This window comes from Acomys minous (genome assembly GCF_964271855.1).
Source record: "Acomys minous genome assembly, chromosome: 6".
Lineage (NCBI taxonomy): Eukaryota > Metazoa > Chordata > Mammalia > Rodentia > Muridae > Acomys > Acomys minous.
The window spans coordinates 73998329-74025287 of record NC_140487.1 but is presented as its reverse complement, the minus strand read 5'-3'; the positions used below and the strand labels follow the sequence as shown (position 1 = coordinate 74025287).

General features: G+C 41.9%; 1 protein-coding gene across 3 annotated transcripts in view; it reads left to right on the top strand.

The window, feature by feature from the left end:
• Window positions 1-26959, top strand: part of EXOC4 (exocyst complex component 4) — a 739217-nt gene that overhangs the window by 13440 nt on the left and 698818 nt on the right. For all 3 annotated transcript variants that reach the window (XM_084787371.1, XM_084787373.1, XM_084787372.1), the window contains exons 2-3: window positions 9565-9754; window positions 22409-22603. In XM_084787371.1, the coding sequence (XP_084643497.1) occupies window positions 9565-9754; window positions 22409-22603 (385 nt within the window). The remainder of the gene's footprint in view (window positions 1-9564; window positions 9755-22408; window positions 22604-26959) is intronic.

The window sequence follows — 26959 nt, the reverse complement described above, 5'->3', positions numbered from 1 at the left end:
TTATTATGGGTTGGGCAAGCAATGAAGCATAGGTGGCAAGGACCTTTGAGGGGGAGGAGGACAGAGGGACTCAAAGGAGGGGAGTTCCCTGGTGGGAGAATGGGATGAGCCCTGCCAGAAAACTGCAATGGGAGAGTGAGTGGCAGCACAGAGTGTATACACGGGAGGCACATGGGGAGCAAACTGAAAGGTGGACTGTGATTGTATAGCTTGGTTGATTAAGGTAAGGGATTCTTTAGCCTCAGGTGTAAGTTCTCTGGGGGAGGAGGGGTGAGAGTCTCCCCTTAGTAACTGGTAGAGGGGCACCAAAGCTTCAGGAGCTATCTTTAAATGAGGCCTAAGAAATTGTAGGTTTCCTAGAAATTTTTGATAATCATGGAGCATTTGAAGAGATGTGGTTCGTACCTCAAGCTTGGGGACATAGACCTGTTGTGACTTGAGTTCATACCCCAGAAACATAAAAGGTTCAGACATTTGAATCTTTTCAGGAGCCACCTTAAGGCTGATGGCAGAGAGAGCACACTGAAGCTGTTGAAAACAGGCGAGAAGCCCTCGTGGACAAGGGCCGGCCAAAAGACTGTCATCCATATAGTGAAGGATATAAATAGAAGGCCAAGCATCCTGCAAGGGTTGTATAATATGTCCCACAAACTTTTGAGCCAGAGCAGGGCTGTTAGCCATCCCCTGGGGCAATACCTTCCATTGATATCGTGGCATGGGTTGTTGGAAGTTAATCTGAGGGAGACTAAAGGCAAAGTGACTACAGTCCTCCGGATGGAGGGGTATAGTGAAAAAACAATCCTTAAGGTCGATAACTATCTTATGGAAATCACGAGGGGTGGCAGAGGGAGAGGGAAGACCAGGTTGCAATGTTCCCATTACTACCATGGCCTTATTTACTGCTCATAAATCTTGTAGAAGTCTCCATTTGCCTGATTTCTATTTAATAACAAATATAGGAGTGTTCCAGGGTGAGTTGGAGGGCTCAATATGTCCAGCAGCAAGCTGTTCCTGTACTAACAGCGTAGCCGCATCGAGTTTGTCTTTGGAAAGAGGCCATTGGTCAACCCAAACCGGGGGCAAAGACTTCCAAGTAATCTAGTCCATATATAGGGGTACAGTTATGGCAAGGCCCCCTAGAAAAAAAGGTAACCAAGTCCTTCTCTTCCTCTTTTTGGAGAGATCTCTATGGGTGCTGTTCTGCCCTGGGCATGAGTGCCCAGTCCCTGACCCGGTAGATACCCTTGGTTCATCATGAGTTTAGTTACTGTTTCATTGGGGCTAAGCATCAACACATTGATTTGAGACAAAATGTCTCTGCCCCAGAGATTGAGAGGAAGGTCTGGGATAACGAAAGGAGTGACCAATCCTGAGTTGCCTTCCTGATCCGACCATCTGATTGCAGAAGCACTAATGAGGGGATTTTGAGAATGTCCAATGCCTTGCAAATGGGTCGTTGATTCTGTCAAGGGCCAATGTTTTGGCCAATGCTCATATGCTATTACTGTGGCATCAGCTCCGGAATCGAGGAGCCCCCTTATATGACCACCCATTAAGAAACAAAGTGAGCATAGGTTTGGAGGGAGAGATCTTTCGCACCCAGAATGCCTCTGGGTCAAGATTGCTGGTTTTAGTTAGTGCCCTAGAGGGCCCAGGCTTCAGAGGGAGGCGCAGGGCCTGTGCCAGGCTTTGACGAGCAGGGATATATATATATGGGTCCCTGTAGGGCAGAGACCAAGAGTTGGTACTCTCCTGAATAATCGGAATCAATGGCACCGGGATGAACTTGAATGCCCTTTAAGGCAGAAGAGGCACGCCCAATGATTAGACCAAAGGTATTAGTGGGCAGGGGACCAAATATTCCAGTAAGAAGTAATCTGGTTCCTTCCTCAGGTGTCAATATTGTGCTGGTGGTGGTACAGAGGTCCAATCCTGGGCTGTTTTCACTTGCTTGCCAGAGATCTGAAATGGAATGTGGGCTGACAGAGGAAGGCATTGGGAGTGGTGCCCCGAGGCTGGGGTGAATGTCAATGCTGGGTTCTGGGGTGGTATGTGGGCAGGAAAGAACCCAATTCCTCCGGGGTTCGCTCAGTTGATGGGGGCTGGAGGTTGCCCCCAAGGGAAGTTTCTCGACCGATGAGGAGGAAGAATTTTGCCCTGTAAATCAGTCTTAGAGCGGCACTCATTAGCCCAGTGACGTCCCCGTTTGCAACGTGGGCAGACTGTGGCTGGTTGGAGCCGGGCAGTCAAGGGTGTGTTAGTTAGTCTACCTGAGAGGAGAGTTTGGCCACTTTCCAGGGTCTTACGGGACCGGGGACATTCCCTGGCAAAGTGCCCAAGCTGGCCACAATTAAAGCAGGCTCTTTGCAAAGAATGAGACCCAAGACCAGCCCTCTGAGGGGCGGCTCCAATGGCCAGGCCTATTGCATGACTGGGCCCTATACCTGCACAAAGTCGGACGTAATCAGAAAGAGTTCCTTTCCAGTGGTGCTTAAGAACGTCCTGACATGTTGGGTTAGCATTCTCAAAAGCCAACTGCTTGATAAAAGGATTTTCTGGATCCTGAGGTCCAAATAAGCGGCTCGCAGTCTCATTAAGGCGACTCAGGGCCCTGTCTGATTTTTGTAAGAGCGACGGAGGCAGAGCCCCGTGAAGGGAGCTTTTTCCAGGCACCAAGGGCAGCTTGTCTCACCTGTGCCAGGAGGCCAGGAGTATAAGCAATTTGTTCATTGAGGGTATCACCCTCAATGAGGGGGAGTCATCCAATATTTTGTTTGCGGTCCAATCTCGAGTGCATTCATTACAGGCGTTTCTCGTTGATAAGTCTTGTGCCGCCTCCTGGAATTCAGCCTTCCATAGTACAAAGTCTCCTCCTTCAAGGGAGGCATGGGCAAGTTGTTTCAATTCATTAGGAGTGAGCCAGGCCTCTGTAGAGGCCTCCACCAAGGAAGAGTAAAGGGCGCTGTTGCACCATATTTTGTCACTGCTGCTTTCATTTTCTCTATAACAGACGAGGCTAGAGGGGTATAGACCAAAGGATGCTCCTCCACAGGAGCTTCCGGATCGCCCGCAGTGCCCTCCTTGGCCTCTCCCTCGTCCGCTTCCTCTCCTTCACTATCCTTCCGGTCCCCGAGAAAATGTCCTGATGTCTGGCGAGCAGGTGTTGCATCCCCCACTAGGAATAGTCATACGGCTACGAAGTGAAAGTGGAAAAGCATGCGTAGTGTGGGGTGGCTGCTCAGAGAGTGCCTCACCATCCGAAAATGAGAGACCAGCGAGCTGTTGGTCCAGATCCCTAAGTGTTTTAAGGAGAACAATTTGTTCCTGTCGGTTACGGACTAGCTCAGAGAGGGTCGAGAGGTCAGCAGTGGTGACCGGTCGTGCCTGACAGAGTAGAGGGTTGGCAGTGGCTGGGGACCATAGGGAGGCGGAGGGTGAAAAGGAGGGAGAAAAGAAACAGAGAGAGGCTTAGGATCCCCCAAATTTTTTGTTTTAGGGTTAGCTAAAGTTGAGGAGGGAATGTCATCAGGTGTTGCCTCCTTGGACACAGTTAGGGTCGCCTCCAATTTCACAGGTGGCCAGTCAGAGTTATGGTATCGTGCGGCCTCTTCTTCCAGTGAGGCAGCATCACCAGGGTCAAGAGGTTCATCTCCAAAATCAATGAGGGAAAGATATTCTGTTGCTGTGCCAGTAAGCAGAGGCAGAGGGCGAGACAAGGCAGGCGGGGAGAGTGGAATACCCAACAGCCGTCTCTGAGTCAGGACTCAGCTTGTGGGTCTGGCTCCCTTCAAGAGTATGAGGCCGGGACCGAGAGGTCGCAGACGGTGACCGGGAGCAGTGACGGAGAAGCTGTTCTCCCTCGTCAATTACATTTTTGTCATCAGGCCAATCATGATGAGTCTTAAGGACTTCATTAATGAGATTCCAGTAACTGAAAGCCGTCACAGGCACCTTTTCAGGGCCGAAAGTACGATAATAATCCTGGAGACAATCCCCAACCCTTCGCCACTTTTTCTCACTAATAGTTCCTTCTTGCGGAAACCATGGGCAGATATCAGTTAAGAATGCAAAAAAACCTAATAAGATCCTTCTTTTTAACTTTAGTTCCTCGCGTCTTGAGTGAATCTTTAAGCCTAGAAACAAAGAGATCATGTCGAGAAATTGCTTGTCCCATAATGAAAGAGAAATTTATGATATGCACTAGAAACTTATGACATGCACCGCCTGCAACTTACTCAGGAGCCGCTCAGGAGAACCGCTTAGGAGACTCCAAGTCTTAAATGCCGGCCGTTCCACTGATGGTGGGGCGGCATTCTCTCCAAAGGCGTCACGTCAGGCCCCACGTTGGGAGGCGCCAGTTGTGCAGACCCACCGGACAGTCCAATGAGACCCTCGGACCCCTAGGGAGAGAATGGGGGGGACAAGAGACGCAAGGAACGGACAGCAAGTCAAAGAATCTGATCAAGCTGACAAAATTTTATTTTTCTCAGGCTGCTTATAAGCACAAGGCAGGATGTGGGGTGGGGGCAGAGGGGGAGCTAGGGTGAGAGTGAGGTCAGCCCCCTTCTGCTGCATATCACACAATGTTCCCTTCAAGGTCAGGTAGCCCTGCGCTGGCAGTTTCCAAGAAGGGTGGGACAGCAGGACTGGAGCTAACCTAGGTGAAACAGACCTCTATCTGGTTATTGAGGAAGCTAAAGACAGGAGATCTCCTGGAGAGTTCTCTGAGAGGTCACCGAAAGGGAGGGAGCAGGAGAGGTTTTGTCAAGCAGAACACAGGGGGTCCAAATGGCCATATTTGCTGAAAGCGCCCCCATCAGTGGGTCACCTGGTTTCACAGGTGCGCTTTCCCTTCTGTTTGTGCTTCCTTTGATCTTTAAAACAACGGCATTGACTTTTACGTGTTTGCTTCTGTCTGGACTCCTTTACTCTACTAAAGTCCAAAGTGAGAGCAAAATTGCTCCCTGGGAGGAATTTCTGATGGTGAGTGTTTATTTTCCTTTCATAACATTTGACTGGCCAACTGAAAGACTGAAGCTGGTATTTGAAAAAAGAAAGAAAAAAGAAAAAAAAAAGGGGGGAAAAAACCTAACAAGTTTCATTTTCAGTCTGCAGATCTTCACGCACTTTTCCTGCTTGCCTGTGGGATGCACTGGGAGCTGGTGGCTTGTGAATCCAAGGGAACCATCCGGCATCCCTGTTTTTGCTAGAAGCGTTTGGTGGACCCTTTAGGCTGTTAGGCGAACACATTCTTTCCTGGGGATTAATTAGTCATGGTTAGAGATGTAATTCATCATGTGAAATACCAGCGCTGTCATAGTGAACAATCCTTAGTGATCCAGAAATGTCTCTGTGTCCAGCTTCACCACAAGCTAGTTTCCCCTCCTGTGGTCCAGTGTGAACTCAACAGCAGTTTGCAAATCAGGATCTCCGTTTACATGAAACAGGGCGGAGCAAAGTCTAAAGACGATTGTGTAATTTGAGTGCATCCTGGAGGGCCAGCCTTACATCAGCGTTCTTTGCTTCTCCTTGTTGTTATTGTGGTTCTTCTGTTTAGCCTTTTTGTCAGGTCCAACTGCATTTCTTACAACAACAACATCAACAACAAAAACGAAAGAGAAAACCTGTAGGATTCATGTTCATCTTTTCATCTTTCGCTGACCACTGCTTTCTTCCAGGTGAGCTGTCATACAGTTAGGGTGCAGGCCTCAGCTCGGGAGTTGAGGCAAGAAAGATAGCAATTGAGTAGAATTGGTATAGAAAGAGGCAGGGCTTTGGCGTCAAGTGTGCTTGCTCTCTTTAATTCCAGCCCAACTCGCAGTGTGTGAAGTGTGCACATTAGCTTGTGTATTAGAAGAAGAGTCATGATTCTGTCCAGCTCCCCGGACTATGGTAGGGTTATCACACAAGTGATTACTATGTGAGCAGTGCACCACTTCTGTTTGCTCTCTGGGCCTCATATTTGTTTACCTCCTTTCCCGTATGCTGGACATAGCACAGTGGGGACCTGTACATTTCTGGGCGTGAAGCCTGGCTCATCAGCAGATTGTAGATCATAGATCTTCTTTTTTTTTTTTTTTTCTTCACTAAAACTGTATCACTGTAGTGTCCAGTGTGATGGACTTGTCTGTAAAGCCAACACTTGGGAAGCAGAGGCAGGAAGACGGTAGATGTCAGCCTGGGTCGCACAGAGATTGGTAGGTCAAATTGAGCTGTATAGGAGGCCACTATCTTAGAAGATGAAAAATAAACAAAAACAAAAACAAAACAAAACACTCCTCGAAATAAAGACACACACATACACACACACACACACACACCTTCAAAATAAAACCAAGCAACAACAACAAAAATGTAGTTGAGGCTGGGCAGTGGTGGCACACACCTTTAGTCCCAGCACTTGGGAGGCAGAGACAGGTGTATCTCTGTGAGTTCAAGGCTAGACTGTCCCACAGAGTGAGTTATAGAACAGCCAGGCCTATGCAGAGAAATTCTGTCTTGAAAAACCAAAAACCAAAAAACCAACCAAACAACCAAACAACAACAAAACAAAAACCCCCAAAAACCCAAAGAACCAAAACACTCCCCCCAAAAACAAGCCAGAACAACCCTCCCAAACCAATCACCAACCAAAAAAAAGGTAGTTTAGAATGTTACGCCTATGTTGTGATATATAATAACGCTTTCTGTTTGGAAGTAGGCTTTAAAACTTCCACACCTTTTGCGCCCTGACACAGCACCTGGAAATGTCCACACCATCCATGTAACTTAGTTTGTATATAAAATTATTGAAAATATTGTATAAAATTACTGTCAGTCTCCCACACGTTGTGTATGAAACATAAATTTTATACTTAGTCCTGTACCTAACATCTCATATTTCTTAGATAGTGCAGGTTGTGAAAGAATTCAAAATCCAAAATACTTATGGTTCCCAAAATTTTAGGTGAAGGATACTGACTCTTTGTTACTAGTCTCATTATTGTAGCAATGATAGTAATGATGGCCAACATTTGTTGACTGCTACTGATATATGAGGCTTTGTTTGACAGTGCTTAAGACCAGCATTCTGTATAGAGTGGCTTGTCATTTCCATAGGAGAACAAAATACGATTCAGTCACTGAGGTCCTCTGGGTAGTAAATATGGTGGAGTAAGGAGCTCTACCTAGGCAGAGTTCAGAGACAGGTTTTAAATACTGTGCAGTTGTTCAAAACCTAATCTGTAAACAGACTTGGGTTTTCAGTCCTCCTAGGATCTCTTATTCTCATTGTGTGAGGTGGGCAGGTTAACCTTGTCAAAGCTCAGCTGCTGCTTGTGTGGAAGATAGTGGTAGGCCCACTCTAACCGGAGTGGGCGTTTGATAAAATGCAGAATAAACCTGGTTTTTGGCATCTGTAAGCCTCTAAATTTTAGAGGTCTTTATTATTTTTATTATTTTTACTACATTTCCCTTCACTAATTAAAAAAATACTGTAACAATTTATATTTTTAGAGTTTTATAATATGTGTTTGACTAAAGACAAACGTGTTTGTCATTCATCCCAGGTCATATCAAAAGAAAGAGGGTGGACTTTCAGTGTGAGTCAGACTTGGCACAGGGTGTTTCTTATATAAATATTTTCTATGGAAGTGAAAATAGGAGAAAAGATCCCCTGTGGACTCAATTTACTCCTAATCTTCATTTTAGTAACCCTTTCTCTCTCCTAAGTAACTCCTAATGATCCAGTAATGCATTGCGGTGACAGCTCATGCCAGAGAAGTTGTCCTCCCTGGGCCTGACATTTTCCTTAATGGTAATTCTGACTAGTTAAGGTAAACAGTAGAGAGGTGTTTGGCATGTTTCCTTCCACAGATGACAGTGTGTGTGTGTGATGAGGAAGGGGGGGGCATGGAAGGCACTGTGAAAATGACAGGCTCATGCTGTGTAGCTCTGCAGAAGTGATGGAGTTAAATATCCAGAAACTCTTACCTAGGGGACAGTTGATAAATTGAAGGCACTTCTTGATTGCTCTTTAGAGTAACATCCTGGAAGGCTTCAGGTTTAAAGAGCAAAGTTATATATCATAAAAACAATAGAGACATGCTAAGATACTCTGAACCAAATATCAAAGGTGATTTCGGTGGCTCTCTCTTCGAGATCAAGTTGATTTACTCTAGTAGTTAAATACGTGTGTGTTTGCTACCCAGAAGCAACCTTGAAAATCACTGGGCTTAGGATTACATCTGAGGAAATAGGGTCTGGCCTGGTACTGCCCTTCATAGCTCCCAGCACTGTTTCATTTCATGCAACACTTGATCTCTTGGCATCCCTAACGCATTTACAGAATTCATTTTGGAAGGTACGTTTTCGCCACAGACAGGCCTCCTGAATTCCCCTCTAAATTGAAAAAGAAGTTTTATATATTGTGTGGCTCATGAATTAAGACCCCTTGCTCTGAGTGGCAGTTCAGAGAAGACTGTTGTACAGTATTTTGCTCGAAAGTATCTGGAGGTGGGTATGTGATTGATTTGCTGACAGACCATCTCTGAAAGCAGTTCTAATGATGGACTTATAATTGATTGCATCCATCATTGAAAGCCTAAAATATCCCCCTCCCTAAATTAAAAAAGATAAATGAAATAAACTAGGCTGAATGTATAAGCTGACAAATCTGAGGGAATTTAATGAAACTCTAAATTACCGCAGTGAGCAGATAAGAGGGAAAGGTTTCTTTATTATAATACTAAATTAAAAAAAATTATCCAAGAGAGATAATGGAGGAAACAAAGATCTGTGGCCCATGTATCAAACTGAGTTATTGAAAGATTTTTAATAAGTGTGCCTCTCTCATTGTCGGGTTATTGTTGATTCCTATCAATCTTGTTGGTGCTGTTTGAAGAATAGTGAATGCAGGCAGCGTCTTGTAGTGCAGCCTAGGTTACTGCTGTTGTAACAGATTTTAGAACTAAAATTTTCTATTTCAGGGCTGCTGGGGGCTATGTTCAATTTCAGGCTGTTCACATGAGATCTTTAGAAGGAGATCCCTTGGTGTGAGAAATTTTATCCCTTCAGCCACATACGAAAGGAGGCCACCCAGAAGTGACTTAAACAATGATGTGTATGTATCGTCTCCCCTAACAAGAAGTCCTGAGAGGAGGGCAGCTTCAGGGATGGCTCCTTTTCGTGGCCTATAGACGTGGCTACAGAAGCAGCTACCATGTCTATTTCTTCCACAGGATGGCAGAAGTGTCTGAGAATCTCAGTTCTATGTGGCAGTGTCCTAGGCTCAGGAAGGGACCTTTCTTTGGATGCTCTGTAGGTCTTGTTAGCCAGTGTTATAAGGAGAATGGAGCTGTTAGAATTGTTGTGAGTCATAGGAAGTGAGATACTAACAAGTGCTTTTATATTTGGGCATGTACTTAGGTGGCGTTGGAATCACCTTTGAAGGTTATTTTGTATATTCTGTTAACTCACTTCATTTCCTAGTTTGTAGGATGGGCGTGCTAGTGTACTCACTGGATACAGTTCTCCCGATCGTTGCTGTGAAATTTGACTCAGCTTGACAAATTCTGTCTTCACCAGGACTCTGTCTACAAGTGATGATGTTGAAGACAGAGAAAATGAGAAAGGTCGCCTTGAAGAAGCCTATGAGAAGTGTGACCGTGACCTGGATGAGTTGATCGTTCAGCACTACACAGAATTGACCACAGCCATCCGCACATACCAGAGCATCACAGAACGCATCACTAACTCTCGGAATAAAATCAAGCAGGTGAGCCTCCTTTCTTCCTGTCCAGCAACAGTCACCTTCCCTTACAGGTGTGGTTCGGAGCTGTGCCACAGTAGTGCCTAATTATAGAAGTCCAGTTCCATATCAACTGGGGAGAACTGAGGTGGGGCGTGAATCCTGTGGCTGGCTGATGACCCTGTAGACTTTCTCTGAGGGCAGCCTTCCAGGCCGGAACCGATAGTTCCCGGCAATAGCTTCCACTGATGTGGCACTCTGGGGCTGGGGCTGATGGCTCCTAGGGGGGACAGAGCTGATGGTGGCAAGTGTCTAAAAAAGAAAAGGAAAGAAGAAAAGAACTGCAAATGTGTGCGCTCCTGTGCGCGCGCGCACACACACACACACACAAGCACACACACACACTTACACTAGACGACAAGTAAGACAGACTCTAGCAGGTAGGTTTTAACAAGCTGCTTGTTCTTCTTTTTATTATTAGCTTCTTATTTTCATCCTTACCTTTATTCTTACCTGTGTTCTTAGCCTTTTCCTTATCATCATCTCTTTTCTTTTTCTTCCCCATATCCTTCTTCTCACAGTTTATATACCCCAACAAAATTTTTCAGGCAGTACAAAAATTACAATGTGCTTACATTCTATCTCTCTATAAATAAATGATTACAATATATATATGTAATAAAATCATGTTCCCCAATACCTTCACGTGATCAAATGTATTACATATTATGGGTGAGGAACAAACATGAATAACAAGTTATTTCTGAGAATTCACATACATTTGTACATAAGCAACTTGTTACGTATTAACAGAGTATAAGCAAGCAAGGGAATTTCTCAGCCAGCTTTTCTTTATAGGCAGGCTGCAATTTGTGGTTACAAAGAAGGAATTAATTATCTTAAGAAGTAATCTTGTAAAGATCTTGAAAGAATCACAAATTAAACTTCTATATAAAAATAATCAGCCATTTCTATTTTAAGTCCTAAAGGTGCTTATCCACTCATTAATATGTTTTATTAAATTATATCAGCCAATAATACTGCCCAGTGAGGGGCTGGAAGCCCCCTTTATAGTACTCACACAATTCACATATTAAGGGGATTATAAGGACCGGGAAGGTAACAAGCAGATCTATGCTCCATAACAGCATGAAGTCCTCAGGACACGTAGTTTTCGGGCCTATGCCTCTCTGAGACACACCCATCGTGGGTTTACTAACCAGTGGGCCGCATTCCATGAGTTCTAGGGCTGTTTTGCTGTTCCTCTTGCATGGATCCCAACACCTAATGGTCCTTGACCAGTATGATTCCTGAAGATAGTTTCTGGAGTTTTGAAAAGCTATTGTTTCCTGGGTACCCTGCCTTTAGGCCCAAAGGACAAAGTGAGTTCTAATAGGTGCTTTTATATTTGGGCGAAGGGATGAATTACTCAAAACAAAACAAAACAAAACAAAAAAATAAGCAAAAAAAAAAACCCAAACAAACAAATAAACAACCCCCCCAAAAAACCCAAAAATTAACCAACCAAAAAAAAATCCCAAAACTGTATACCATCACATCATATTTTTGTAGTTCTTGACTATGCATATTTTTAAATTTTTATTTTTATTTATTTTTCTTTTTTACATATACATTTCTATTAATACACATATATACATTAAACTACCTACAGGAAGAAGAACCATATAACAATCAGGAATTATATAAGTGTTGTATTCACAGTGTTTTGGCTATTTGTATTTGGCAACCTTGAAGAGAACATCTTCCCTATCTTGGTGTGTCTAAAATTCTGAATGTAAATCTATATCTATCATATCTCATCTTTATCAACTTAAAACATCTATCTAGACCTAAATACATCTTAACCCTAAAACAACTAAGCTTAATTCTAAAACTAAACAATCTGGTCTTCAACCCCATCAGAGACTTGAGAAAAAATAAAATTAATTATTTGAGTAGATAGGAAGTGCAGGTAAGCAGCTTCCACAGTGAGAAAATGACAGGGACAGTTTGATATCAGAACAGTCATCCAAATCTCTCTATAATGTTGTAGCATCATCGTCAGCCTTCTGGCCCAATATACGTGGCAGACATATTTGTGAGGCAGGAACTATTGAGGACTTGCTTACCCTGTCTTGGCAGAATTTGCTCGTTGACTCTGCCTGTATCCAAGCTTGCCCATTTTTAGAGAGAATTATGTCTGTGGCAGAAACGAGGCAGAATTTTGCACAGTGGCTGGTTTGCCACATTTGAACCCATCTCCATCAGGAGGTTCTTTGATGCTCCTCACCTTCTTTGAGGTAGGCTGGGTGTTGCCAGGAGTCCTATTTATGTTAAACCTAGGATATATATAGGTTCCTAGAAAAAGACTAGTAATTGACATAACGATGATTTGGTCAACTAACAATTAGCTTTTATTACTTAATTATCCTAAGCAGTCTACAATAGCCCTTTCAAAGTATTAGGAGTAAGTCTTGTATTATAGTTCAGTTGTATGGGTACAATACTTCATATTAGAGTAGAAATATATATATATACTGTGTGTGAAGAATAATCTTAAATTTGAATTCTATGACAATGTATCAAAATTAAACTTATTTTGCATCAATATACAAAGTTCTGTACCAGTTATTTAAAAAATAACCGTGTTAGTAACAATTAAGGCATTAATTTGAGGAGTAGATTCAATAATCTACTTTTTGTCCTATCATCCCAGTATATTTCTATATCCCCCCTTCTTTCTTTTCAACCCCCTATCTCCAAACCTAGGAAAGAAAGACAAGGGAAAATAGAGACAGCCCTAAGTCCAACCTTGATTTCTCTCTGAATAAGGCTATGTATTTTTTTTATGTGTGCATGTGTGCAGGTGTGCATGTGTGCAGGTGTGCATGCACGGGCATGCATGCGTACATGCGTGCGTAGGTGCATGTGTGTCTGTGTCCATGGGGCAAGCATTGGCTGTCTTCCTGTATTACTTTCCACTTTAATTTTTTGAGACAGGATCTCACTGTGTTTGTAGCTTCCTGATTCAGCTAGACTGTTGTCCAGCAAAGTGCGGGGCTCCATTTGTCTGTTTCCTAGCACCTATTTCCTTTCATGGGCTACCATGCCCAGCTTCAATGTGGCTGCTAGAGTTTGAATTCAGCTTCTCATGTGCTGTGAATACTGCTCAGGGAGCCATTTCCTGAGCCCTCAGGCTGTGTGTTTGGCAGAGCACTCCTTTAATACTCTTTTGTACTGTACTTTGATAAGTAACAGTAATTTCTGCCTGTATTGGAGTCTGAATTTATCTGTTAGCTCAACAGATTTAGAATGTGAACTAAGGACTCCCTGACTCTAAAGTCTTTGTTGACACTTTTTCCAGTAAATTTTCAAGCAGTGTCTTTCACCTTTAAACAACAAGTATGAATCATTGCAGAACCCCAACATGCCAAGCACATAAGAGGGCAAGATCTGTTCTGTTTATATTGGGGTGAGGAGTGCAGAGGAACATGCTTGTCCCCCTCTTTGGCATCTGCCCCTCATGTACCTGGGAGGTGGTTCCCTGTGCAGGAACAGCTGTGCTTATGGTGGTGTTACATTCTTTCTTGTCCTCCAGACCTTTTCCTGTGATTTTGTAAGCAGTGCATAAAGTATACTCGACACCAGAGATGTGAGTTTCAACTTCTTAGAGTCCAGTTCTGGAACCAGTAAGCTCTTAGCCTTCTCTGAAGCAATATCTTTGTACTTAAAAATAATTGCCACATTTGAAGGGAATGCTATCATTCTTAGCCTTTAGATGTGGTAGGTTCCTCCTGCGTATTTGTCTGTGAACCTGCCTGTAACTATAGATGAGTTGCTTTTATTTAAAACAAACTTGAGTTCATTTTGACCCAGGGTACTAAGCTCAGAAGAGAGCAGGAAATGAATGTCTGCCCTGCTGACCTTCTTTCGTGGTAAAGGTGAGGGACTTCTTGGTATTTGTGTTTCTGTTTAGTTTGGCTGACTGGGAGGACTTTGCCCTGATCTCCAGGGAGGTTTCAGCAGTAACTGCTGCTCTGCTCCTACCACTCAGCATCCATACGATAGCGTCATTGCTGCCGACAATGTGTCTGCTTGGGCTTGGTACTGAAAACAAGGGCTTCATCTTGAGGATCTTGTGTTTGTTACAGAAGTCACACTCTATTTACGGTCTTACTTTCAGTATTCTAAAGTCTGAGGGAAAGGACAACAACAACAACAAAAACCACACCAACCAAACAATCCCCGCCCCCCTCAAACCAAAAGAAGCCTTTATGATACTAATTTGCTAAGAAAGTAAATGTCACCCAATTTATCATTGTTTTTGGTTCACTGTTAATAATTATTGCCAGTATTTAGATGAGAAGTGCAGGATGAAAACTTTGCAAATAATAACAACATGCTGTAAAACCAAAGTAAATTTCTTTTATTCCATGTTTTGATAATTTTGTACCATAAGAGTAAGAGGTTTTTCTTTTCTTTCTTTCTTTCTTTTTTTTTAATGATCAAAGGTTTGATTTCATCTTTTAAGTAAGTTGGTCAGAGAAGGCCAATATCTTAAAAGGGCGAGGAAGAGAGTCTGTAAGGACTTTGAGGAAGAAGGGATAGCAAGGGCGGGCAAAAATCCTGAGGCAGGATGGGGACAGCTGAATGAGAGCAACGTGAAGAGTCAGGAGAGTGACGTGAGACGTGAGAGAGCTGCCGTGTGAGGTGTGGCAGGGGGCCTGGCGCCGCAGGGCCTAGCAGGCTGTTAGAAGAACTTGAATGCAATGAATAGACTGATCTGCACTTGGCCCATGTATCTGATGATTGTGCAGTGTATACTATTTATAATGCTTAGCCTTTAGAAGTGGTAAGGTTGTGAACATAAGAACAACATAATGTGGCTAACATTTAAAGGCAAACTTTACCTGATGGTGTAGGAATATATTTTAATGTGGAGCAAGTCGTATGAAGATGTGTTCATATTCATGCATCACCTCCCATTCGGACATTATTTCCATATATCCATTTAGGTTATATTGTTAGAATTTATGTCCTTTGGGATAAATGCATGCTGACGGATGAGTCTGACTTTCTTCCCAAATGATTTGAACATTTTACATTGGCTAAGTCCATTTGGAAATTTTTTCTAGATAAAAAAATAATTATTGTAAGTAAAAACCATATATGACCAATCAGGTCAGGTACTGTTGATAATAAAATTCTTGAGTGATCCTATTATTGTTGAATACACTGTAAAATTGGCCAAAACAGGATGCCTCAGAATTCATATTCTGCCAGTCTCATTCATGGTTGATTGTTGTATTGGCCTTGACATTGATGGGAGTTAATTGATACAGACTGAAGACTGCCATGCTTGGGGTATTTCTCCACAGTCTGAGGGGGAGATGAGATGAGTTCAGTGCAGATTTCTTCAAATGTATTAAGTAGTCAGTCTGCCCTAGAAGAAGGGTGGGTAGAGTAGAGCATACGCTTGGCTCCCGTGTATATACACAGACATTTAACATTTTATCTGTTATTGGCTGTTTTCTTGGTATTAGATCCCATGCTAAAAACCTGCTTTTCTTGCCTATAACTAGAAATAACTATGAATAATTATTCAAGTGATGTTGCTAGGGGCTTCATTATTCAGGGATGCAGCATTCATTGCTTAACATTTACCTAAAGTGACTTTTGGCTTTTATGTGAGAGTATACCATGAAAGGTAGAATTAGGATGAAGAATAGCCTTAATTAATATAAAGAATGTCAGAGGAGGACAGCATGATTTTTAAAAAAAAGATGTTATTTACAGCTTAAATGTTAGTGAAAATTTTTTACCTATCTGTATGAGAAAGGGAAGAAAGAGTCAGGTTTCCCAGAAATGGACATGCTAAACAATGGCCAGTGACAAGAGCTGTGACTTAAATGCTGGGCAGCAGTCCTAAGTGCGCTGTTGTAGTTGTGGGAACCACGGCGTACTTTTCCCATAGAGCTCAAGGGTATCCTGATCTCTGTCTCTATCCAGTACCTGATAGGAAAGGTATTGCTCTGGGCATGAGTTGAGGGGAGATTTTCAGAGAATTTAAAACCCAAAAATGGAGGTTAAAAAAACTAAAGGGGAACCATAGGAAGTAAAAATGTGAGGTGTATTTCAACATGATCTGTGGTTCCAAAGCGTTTTTAGGCAGAACAAAGTGTTGTTTCTCAAGTTTATTATTTCTATGACCTTTCTATAAACTCTGTAGAACAAACACAGTTGGGCCCTTCTCAGAGGCAGATGTGTATGAAGGCACTTACCTGTCGCCTTCCGCTGCCACAAAGGGGATAGAACAGTATTTTGTATGTGTAAACTAAGTGACCTTGATGTGTTGATGTAGTGACTGTTCCTCACAGAGGGAACTTCTCAGGTTCTTTCTGGCCGCAGGTGTCTCGCTTTGTTATGGTGCTAGCACACACACAGGCGCTTCCTTCTTTCTTTCTCCCAATTTGAATTTACCACTCTTCTGCTTTTGTGGCTCAAAGGTTATGGTCTTTACCTATTTCCCTTGGGCAGGCAGGCATCTGCTACCTTCTCTTAAGTGTGTCTTTGCTAGTCCTCTTACAAAAGCTGAGGCTGGTTTTTCTTTTCTTTTTTTTTAAAGCCCCAGGTAGTTTTCATTATTTGTTTCTTTGTCCCATGGTTGGGTTACAAAAACTGCTACTTCTCAGGCACCTCACATTGCCTTTTTCAGTAGCTGTCTTGAGCCCTGCTTGTATTTTCTTCTTTTCTTTTGGTCTCTAATTAGAGTGACTTACAGTTCCGTATATTGAGCCTGAGGTTCTTGGCCCTTCTGGACACACGATTTGAAGCAAATGTCAAGTTACTATAGTTCCAAGGGGACAAAGCATGATGTCATGATTTTACCACCTTGGCTTTCCATGGTTTATTTATGAATGAGGCAGGGCAATATAACGTTTCAATAGTAATTATCCTTATCATTTAAATATAACAACAAAAATGCTGTCATCACGTTTATAAAAATAGAACATGAATTTAAGAAATAAATGTTTATATGAGTTTGATTCCTTCTTAACAAGTGGAGCCCCTGTTTCCTATCCCCACTTAAAAATACTCAATTTAAATTCATTAATTGACAAATCAAAATATGTACATTTATGGATACAACATGGTATTTTGGGATTATGAACACATTATGGAATGATGAAATCAAGTTAATATGTACATGACCTTACATAGATACTTTTTTTGGTAGTATAACCACTTACAATATCTCTTAGCAATTTTCAAGTAAAAACCATTGCTGTTAACTTTAGTTAACATGTTGTACAACAGGTCTTTTGCATTTACTTCTGATTAATACTTTCTATCCTTGGATAGCATCTCTTCAGTCTCATCTTCTGGTAACTGTCATTTTCGTCTCTTCTGAGTTTGACTCATTCTCATGTAAATGAGTGTATGGTGTTTGTATGTCTGGTTTCTTTCCCTCAGCATGTCTTCCAGTTTCATCCATGTTGTTGAAGGATTCCCTTCATTTTAGAAGATAAATCATACTTTTTTTGTTTTTGTTTTTGTTTTGTTTTGAGACAGTGTTTCTCTTTTTATCCCTGGCTGTCCTGGAACTCTCTTTGTAGACCAGAGATCTGCCTGCCTTTGCCTCCCGTGCTGGAATTAAAGGTGTGGGCCACCACCCCTGACTACAACACTCTTTTTTCTAAGAATGAATCCATTTATCTGTTGGATACTTATGTTGATTCTATGTCTTGGATTTTGTAACACTGTATGAACTTGGCAATGCAGATTTCTTTTACTTACCAATTTCATTTTCTTTAGATATTCAGATGTTCCTTGATTTATAGTTGGATTATATCTAAGTACTCCCATCATAATTTGAAAATGTGGCAAACTGAAAAATACATTTACTGTATCTTGTCTATTGACCATCCCAAAATGACTGTAGTGCTGTGGACTGTCTTTTCCTTACCCTTCTGACAGTGTGGCTCTTGGGAGTTGAAGCATGGGCTGCCCAGCATTGTTACAGAATGTCATACAGCAGAATGCTCACCTGGAAAGTGGGGAGAATCTGAGGGAATGCTCCTACTGAGTGTGTCCCACTTCTATGTCACTGTGAAGGTGACAGCGTGAGTTGGAAACTATCTGAATGCCTAGTAGTAGAATTCTTGGTTCATACAGTACTATTTTATGTACTTATTTTAACCAGGGATCTCTGCATTCTTTTCTTTTTTTCTCTTTCAATTATTATTATTATTATTATTGTTGTTGTTGTTGTTGTTGTTGTTGCTGTAGTAGTTAGTTTTAGACCTATTATTATTGTTGTTGTTAGTTTAAGATCTATTCTTCTTCTTATTATTTGTTTAAGACGGGCTCTCTCTATGTAGCCTTCGCTGTCCTAGAACTTACTATGTAGATCAGGCTGGCCTTGAACTTAACAGAAAACTGTCTACCTCTGCCTCCTGAATGCTGAGATTAAAGTCATACCCCCTATCCTGGCTTTATATTATTTCCTATAATGGCTTATTCTTCATCTTTATTGAGATATAATTTTCATGTAGTAATATGCATGTATTTTTGATTGCACAAGTCAATGAATGGGGCATTTATATTCTTGAATTTGTTACTATTGTGTCAGAGAATTCACTCCTGCTATGTAGCCCAGGTTAACTTCGGACTTGAGGCTGGCCTCAAACCGAGGCTCCTCCTGCCTCAGCCTTCTTAATGCTTAGGTTGTACAATGTGCACTGCCAGCTGTGGCCTTCTGCTTCCTATAGTCAGTTCTCATCCACACCCTGCTGAGCACAACTGCTGGCATAAAACCTGTCACTAGATTAGATTTGCCTGCTGTGGCACTCATATACACACATGCCCTTGTTGCAGCGGGCTCCTTTTCTCACTGTCTAATTTTGATATTCTTCATATTTTTCTTTTTTCTTGATGACTGACCCCATATTCTATTTTTAGTGATTTTTCTAATCAAAAAGTCAAAGACTCAGGATAGTTTGGTAGTAAAGTTTCTTATGTCTTTCACAAACAGTATTAGAGAATATTAGAAATCAAACTCTGACAGACTTTTAAAAAATAGAATGAGCTTAATAACAACTACTTAGATCAACAACTACAAGGGAATGGATGAATGACCTTCAGAGATATTTAAGTCAAAGAAAACCAGGTCCCAAATCCAGCCACGCAAAGACTCTAACTTGTGCTTCCGGAGTCCCTGCTGGACACGCCCACGTCTGATGTGTGCTCATCCTGTTTCCTGTGTTAGAAGTTGCCTTTAGATTCTGCTGTATAGGGAGGGTGATTTAGTCCTCTCCTCTCCTGACCACCACACCGCCCACCTTCCTCTTCTCTAAACATGATAGCTATGCTTGTTTTGCTTAAACTGTCTGTGCTATCTTATTGTAACTATGCACATTTTACATCTGAGCGGCTGCATGGTTTTGTCTTCTGTGCAGTTTGCTGGTGCCCCTGTTCTCCCTGGGGGGGACAGCCCTGTGGACTTCTTCTGTGTTGGAATCCCAACCTTGACAGTTTCCGCTGTGTTCTTTTATTGATGGAGCAGCATTTCTAAGAAGTGTGCTCATTCCCTTCATGCAGGGTTTACTTTGTGAGAGTTGCATGACTGAAAATGTCTTCATTCTTTCTTCTCACTTAATTGACAGCTTTTCTGGTAAGTAATTCTCTCTCAGAATTGTAAAGACATAATGTTCCTTTGTCTTAGAAGCTTTAGTTGGGGTCTACTTTACCAACTTTTGTATAGATTGCTTTTCCTTTAGAAAGCTTTTGGATTTCGTTCATTACCACTCCCACTTTGCTGTCTGTCTGACTCTCTGTTAATGTCTCCCTCTCATTTTCCAGCTCTCTTTTTTCCTCCCCTTCCCTTTCCCGTGTTGTTCCCTTCCTTTCTTCTTCTTCCTTGAAGATCCTCAGAGACAGCCAGCCTGCTGTTGGATCATTGCTTCCCTCCACACACTCTCTTCTCATTCTGTTGTCTTCATCAGTTCATGTGTTTTTCCTGTTTGAGAAATAATACTCTGGGAAATTTTATTTGTTAAAATTTCATTAATAGTTTTCTCTGCTATATTTTAAAAATAAATTTCCCTTCCTCCAGAATTCCTGTTTGGTAATTATTGAACTTTAATTCAGTCTTCTAATAAAAAAAAAAACATTGTTTACATGTGCGCGCGCACACACACACACACACACAAACTTGGAGTGTGTCATAACTTTTTTATTATCTCAATTTTATGTCACTTAAAAAATTAAAGAGTTTTCATTTTCTAAAATTGTCATGTTCTGTTTTATTTCTTAGATGTACTAGCTTTTCTTATTTTTCCCTGAGTATATTATTTGTAGTTTTAAGGAAAGCTGTTTCCTGTATAGTTTCTCCTTTACCAGTCCTTTTCTTTTGTTATGATGATTGTCAGTCCTTTTCTTTTTTTAGTATTTTATTAAAATATAATTACATCAGTTCTCCCATCTTCTCCCTCCCACCCCTCCCATGTCTCACATTTCCCTTCCAGAATCACAGCTGGCATCCTCTTCTTTAGCCTCTGTTGTTAGAGATACGTATAAATAAACCAACACATCAGTACAACCTGCTGAATCTTTTCAGTGTTGCTTTATGTGTATGCCCAGAGGACTTGCCGTGTCAGTTCTTTCTGTGGACTTTCTTTGTCTAACGATCCTTGGCTACCATTTGTATGCAAGGGAGTTGAGCACAGAGCAAATTGGGGGGCTGTTTTCTGTGAGGAGTGGGACTGTCAGTGTCTTCAGTGAAAACTCAGATGCCTTTAAAGCTGAACCAGGTCACTTTTCTTGAGGAGCATTCTAACTTTCTCAGCGTGGTGCTGAGAGGGAAGCTGCCGGAGTTCCTGGGGCTGAACCACTGACAATGCTAAGGGACCAGAGGCCCTAAGGATCATCTGGCTCCCAGGCTCCCCTTTCACTATATCCTCTTGCTTTCTTTGGTACTTGTTACCCAGCCTTCAGCCATGGCCTTTCTAATGTCCAGCTTTGGCTAGTGCCGGCAGCTGAAGGACTCACCATCTGAGCTGTTGGTCTTTAAGCTATCCCTGTGGGGAGTCTGAGTTCCCCACTTAGGCTGTCTGTGTTTTGCTGCTGCCCTTCGGTGTGGCTAAACCCATTCTAGGCGGAAACACTCAGACTTCCTGAATTGTACTGTGATTTTGTTTGCTCTTTTTTCCTCTGTTTTTTTTTTTTCCTTTCTTTCTTGATGTCAGTGTCTGTAGGCTTTCTTTGCTTTTACTGTGGTGGAATTGCAAGAAACAATAGTGAAAAACCAGAACCATCTTTGTCAGATTTTCTCCTCCTATTCCATGGAGTCATGTTACCATGCTTCTCAAAGGATATCACAAGTTCCTCCTATCCAGGACTTTCTTTACACGAGAGTTCTATAGAAAACTGATTTAGGTATTATGAAATTATAAAATCATATTAGTTGTTTCCTCAAGAAACCTTGCAGTTTTAGCATCTATCTTCACATTTTCAATGCTTGTTAGATAAATACTGCAATTTCATTTTACAGTTATCACAAGGACTATATTCTCGCTAAAGAGCAATCTAGGCTCTCAGGAGAAACAGGCACACAGATTCTCTAGGGTGACGGGCATGCCTCACGCTGTTGACAGTTTGGATTACATAGGTGTACACGGTTGTCAGAACGCACCAAGTGCTACACCAGAGTTGCAGTCACCTCAGGGGAAATAGGAACGAAACTAAATAAATGTTGAGCGCCAAATAGAAGCATATGCTAGGACTGTCAATAGTGTTCGCAAGCAGCTATGTGAATTGTAGATGATGATGAATTTAAAAGTCTCCAACCCCAACCCAAATGTGGCTGCACATGTTTGAATCCTAGTGCTTGTGAGGAGGAGGCAGCACTATTATGAGGTGAAGGCCAGTGAGTTTGAGCCAGCCTGAGCTACATGAGACTTTATTATTCGTGACTGTGATCACTGTCCACCGCTAACCTCCTTTATCTCCCAAACGTCTCTGCCTTTATTTGGTCACATTTTGCCTGTGCAGCAGTTAGAATGTACAGATACACAGAAGATGCTGGAGATTGTCTATTTAATATATTAATTTTACTAACCGATGCTGAAAATGGCAAGCAAATTATATCTGTCATGTCTCTTTGGGATTATCTGTGCATATGTTTACTCCTTTTTCAATTTTGGGCTTAATTTTATTGTGGTCACTTTGGAAAAGCACTGAGATCTTTGGTCATAAACTTTGGCTGGAGTTTTAAAACTGTAAGCGTGGGCCAAGTGACCGCCAGCTGCAAGGGAGGTTGGGGATGGAAAACGAGCACTGGAGTCTCATACTCATCGTTCCCTGTGGAGGTGGACGTACATTTTATGGTGCTTCATATTTCCAGAGTGCCCACCATCCACTGCAGTTAGTTCTAGATTCACTCAAAGTATGCTAGAAGCAGTTTCCTCATCTCATGGACGAAGAAGTAGAAACACAGAGAGACAGTGATGCATGAAAGGGACTCAGTACCAAAATCAGAGTTAGAATTTTGCAGGGGGACCAACCGAGGGGAGTGAGTGGGAGGGAGGGAGGAACTGTTGCACACAGTGGGACCAGTGAGGACTGCTAACCAGGTGAGGCAAAACTTTGAGCTGACTCGAGATCAAATATGTTTTATTGTAGGTAAAGGAGAATCTACTTTCCTGCAAGATGCTATTGCATTGCAAACGGGATGAGCTTCGTAAACTATGGATTGAAGGCATTGAGCACAAGCATGTCCTGAACCTGCTGGATGAAATTGAGAACATCAAGCAAGTGCCTCAAAAGCTGGAACAGTGCATGGCCAGCAAGCACTACCTCAGTGCCACTGACATGCTGGTAAGAGCAGCCTGTGCAAAGATGGCAGACGCTCCTCTTTCCGCACGTAGCATGGCATCCCTGGCCTCGCAGGGGAGCCCTGTTTGAAATGTTAGATGGTTATTATTTATATATTTTATGCCCTTTGGCCCAAGGCAAGAGTGTAGTGGAAAGAAACTAGTACTGAAATCATGTTGAAATGGAAATGAAAGATTGCTTCTTAGCTTCAGAGGAAGATCACAAATCTCGTTTTAGAGGATGAAATCTATGTGACACAGAACTGAAGATTTGTAAAGTTAGGTGTTCCACCAAAGTTTTGAGGAGATTTTTGGATCATAGCTTTGTTTTTTTCCTCTCACCTGGTAAGAAAGAAAATGAGTTCTTTGATGCTAGTCTTAGAGGTTCCTCTGTAGAGCAGGGGCGCTCTGGACCCCGGCTTTATTGCCTCACTCACGCAGTTCTGATACCTTTTGAATTATGGAAGTTCCTAGAGAGTGAAATTTGTGGTGAATGCCAAGCCAGACTCTGCTCCCTCCTGGTCCTGAGGTTCCCAAGGCTGGTGGCTTTTCTGGAGGACTGTCCTATCTTCTTGCCTATTTATACACATCCATAACTCACTTTCATCTCTGTAGAAGTCTTCTTGGCTGCAGCTGTCCTGATTTGGATTGTTCCTTTATCCATCATGGGGGCAAGTTTTTTTTTTTAATCTTTGTTTTGTAAATTATATTGGTGAAAACACTAAGGTACTTGATGGAGACATTGGTGAAATAATTCACTCACTTCCATCCAGAATTTTGCTGGAAGTTTGCTATTAGGAATTTTAAGGAATTTAGTAACCGAAGGGTGAGAAGGGCCCGGTGTTTTATCGCTATTAGTTATAAGTCAACAGAATCATCACTTTTCACAGTGGAGGGAGTGGTCTGGGGGCAGTAAAAAAACTAGGGTTTTTTTGTTTTTTTTGTTTTTTGTGTGTGTGTGTATGTGTGGAGTGTATATGTGTGAGTGTGTATATGTGTGTATATTGAGAGTGTGTGAGTGAGTGTGGGTGTGTGGTTGTTCGTGCGGGTCATTAAACACAAGGCCTATACACGAGTACTCTGCCCTCTACCATGAAGCTGTATCTTCTGCCCTTTTTCTATTCCTGGTTTTTGAGACAGGATCTTACCCACTTGTCAAGGCTGGTCTCAGATTCAGCCTGTAGCCTGATGTGCCTTGGGTTTGTGGTCCTCCTGCCTCAGCCTTGTGATCAGCCAGGGTCAGAGCCCTGCATAGCCAGGTCCAGCTTGTTTCCAGCATCCTACAGAGTGACATCTTAGCTCATAATGCCGAAAAATTACTTTTCAGTGTTAGTGTTGATTTATGCATATTTTTGCTAAATTTTCAAAGTTTAGGGATCAGAATAAACAAGCTTATGTGTTTGTGAGACACCTATACAGCTGCTGGAATCATTGGATCACTGTTTTGATGTGTATCTGCTTTTAATTAAGTGGCATGTACTAAAATGGGTTGTTAGAATTTATTTAAGTTAATTATGCTCATTTTAGGATTTCAAGATTGTAATTTTATAGCCCTATTACTTATGTGCTAATTTATTTATCTAAAGGCTTATCAAAAATGAGTACTGCCCTTTCCTTGACTAATTTTTGCTCTGGAGTTAATTAAATAACTTCATCAAATTCTTTGTTGTAAGTTATAGAAATTAAACTATCGTTTTTTTTTTCTTCGGTTTAACAAATACCTGAGATAAATCAGCTCATGTGAAGGACCAGGTTTATTTTGGCTTATAGTTTTAAGAGGTTTCAGTTCATGGTTGCTTGGACAAGGCATTAAACTATATTGGGAGTGTGTAGCAGAGGAGTTTACTCACATCCTGGTGACCAGGAAACAAAAAGAGACAGGGAGGAGCTGGGATCCTTTAACGTCATCATCCAGTGGCCTAACTTCCATAGGACACTACATGTTCAAGGTCAACTACCTCTTAGTATTGCCACAGACTAGGGACCACACCCTCAACACATGGCTCTTTGGGCAACATTCAAGTTGAAAACTGTAGCATTTCATGGGGTAAAAAGAACTGGACTCATGTAACAGGACAGAGGTGGGGTTGGAGAGATGGATCAGTGGTTAAGAGCACTAGCTGCTGCTCTTCCAGAGGTTCTGGGTTCAACTCCCAGCAACCACAGGGTGGCTCACAACCATCTATAATGTGATCTGATGCCCTCTTCTGGCCTGCAGGTGTGCATATACAGAACATTGTATACATAATAAAAATAGGTCTTTAAAAAACAAAACAAAAAACCAGGACAGAGGCGTGTTTGGAAAGCCACCTCTGCATTCTCTCTGCATGTCTTTATTGGTGGTGTATTTAGCGTCAGCTGTCAACTTGACAGAAACATGGAGTTACCCTGTAAGAGAGAACCTCAATTGAAGAATGGCCTACATCAGGTTAGCCTGCATTTATGTTTGTAAGGCAGAGAAAAATATACATACATACGTGTGGTGTGTGTGCGCGCGTGTAATTTTTTTTTTTTCAAGACAGGATTTATCTGTGTAACAGCCCTGGCTGTCCTGTACTTGCTTTGTAGACCAGGCTGGCCTCAGCCTCATAGAGATCTGCCTGCCTCTGCCTCCCCTAGTGCTGGGATTAAAAGTGTGTGCTGCCGCAGCTGGCTTTGAGGCATATTTCTAATTACTATTTGATGTGGGTGGGCCACTGTGGGCCGCATCTTCCCTAGGAAGAGGAACCTGGGTGCGTATGAAAGGTAGCTGACCAAGGCAAGGCAAACAAGCCAGTGAGCAGCCTTCCTTCGCTGGTTTCTGCTTCAAGTTCCTGCATGTACTTCCCGCCTTGGCCTCCCTTGATGCTGCACTGTAGCCTTTGTGGTACAAGTTGCTTTTTGTTGTGGTGTTTGTCATAGCAACAGAGAGCAAACCAGGACAACTGGTCCTAATTGTGTGTGGCAATAGAGTTGGGTGTTTGTGTTTTGGTGGGAGAGGGCAAGGAATATAAGTGTAGACTTCATCTGTCCAGGTTTGCAGAAGGGAATAACCTATTTATATATTTATTTATTTATTTATTATCTTTTTCACTAATTATGCAGGTGGGTATAGTGACCACCAGTTCTAGCTAAAATCTTTGTGTTAGGGGTGAAGGGAGGGGTGGACTAATCAGTCCCCTCTCGTACAAGGTCAGCGTGTCAATACATTATTCCTTTCCTCCCGATTCATAGTTGTTTTGTGTTCTGGATACTGATCCTGTGTCTGCTACATGGGTTATTAGTACTGTTTCTGAGTGGGTGTTTATCTTTTTACCTTGTTTGTGGAATCTTCTGTTATAAAATTTTTAATGCAAAAAGTATCTCAACCTTATTTATTTAAGGTATATGATTATAAGGAAAATTTTCGTTCTATTTAAGAAAATTTTCTATTTTTTTCCTTACTCTATCAACAGTCCCTTTTTATTCATTGCTGTGGGCTAGGTATCTAACTTTATTTTTGCTTTTTGTAGCCAGTTGGCTGTGTGTTTGTTGAATCCTTCTACTACTAATTTAGAATGCTATTGTCACCTTCCAAATTTTGACATATGTTTGTATTTCCAGGTTCTTGTTTTGTACAGTTTACCTTGTCTGTACCTGTACAAACCCATGGCCTTTTAATCACTGTTGCTTATACTCTGCTTGGCCCTCTGTTCTTCCATGGTAGGTGTAGCATCATCAGTTTGTCAAATTCCACAGAGATGAAAAGAATTTCATTGACTTTAAGGAAATTTGTGTTTTAGTGATCTTGTCTTTATATCAGTGAGCAGGATTCCTGCCTACTTACCTACGTCTTTTGATAATGCTTAGTAATATATTTCTTACAAGTCTTATGAATATTTCATTAGGTTTAGTGTATCACCTATGTTCTGAAGTTTTAAAAATAATGGCTTTTTTTTATTAATTATAATGTCTAGTTATTTAATATTTATCCTTTAAAATATTTTTGTTTTTTGAAATTAAAATATAATCATATCATGCTGCTCCCTTCCCTTTCCTCCCTCCAACCCTTTCTGTACGTATATATAAGTATGATAGTACAACCTGCTCAGTCTTTATATTGTTACTTGTATGTATATGATTTCAGGGCTGAGCACCTGGTGTCAGATGGCCACATTGGGGGCTCTTCTCCTGCTGCCCCGCACTCCTTAGGTGCCTGTGACTCTTGGTCTAGGCTTGTCTAGGGTTGAGGGCTCCATGAGATTTCCCCCTTCTCTTACCGTGTTTGTTGGTGTCGTCCTTGATCAGATCTTGTTTAAGCAGCCATGTAAATGAGAATTCATGGGTGTAGCTTCCTGTTCCTTTGGCCTGTGTAATCTTCCTGCCCCCTACACCATGCTCC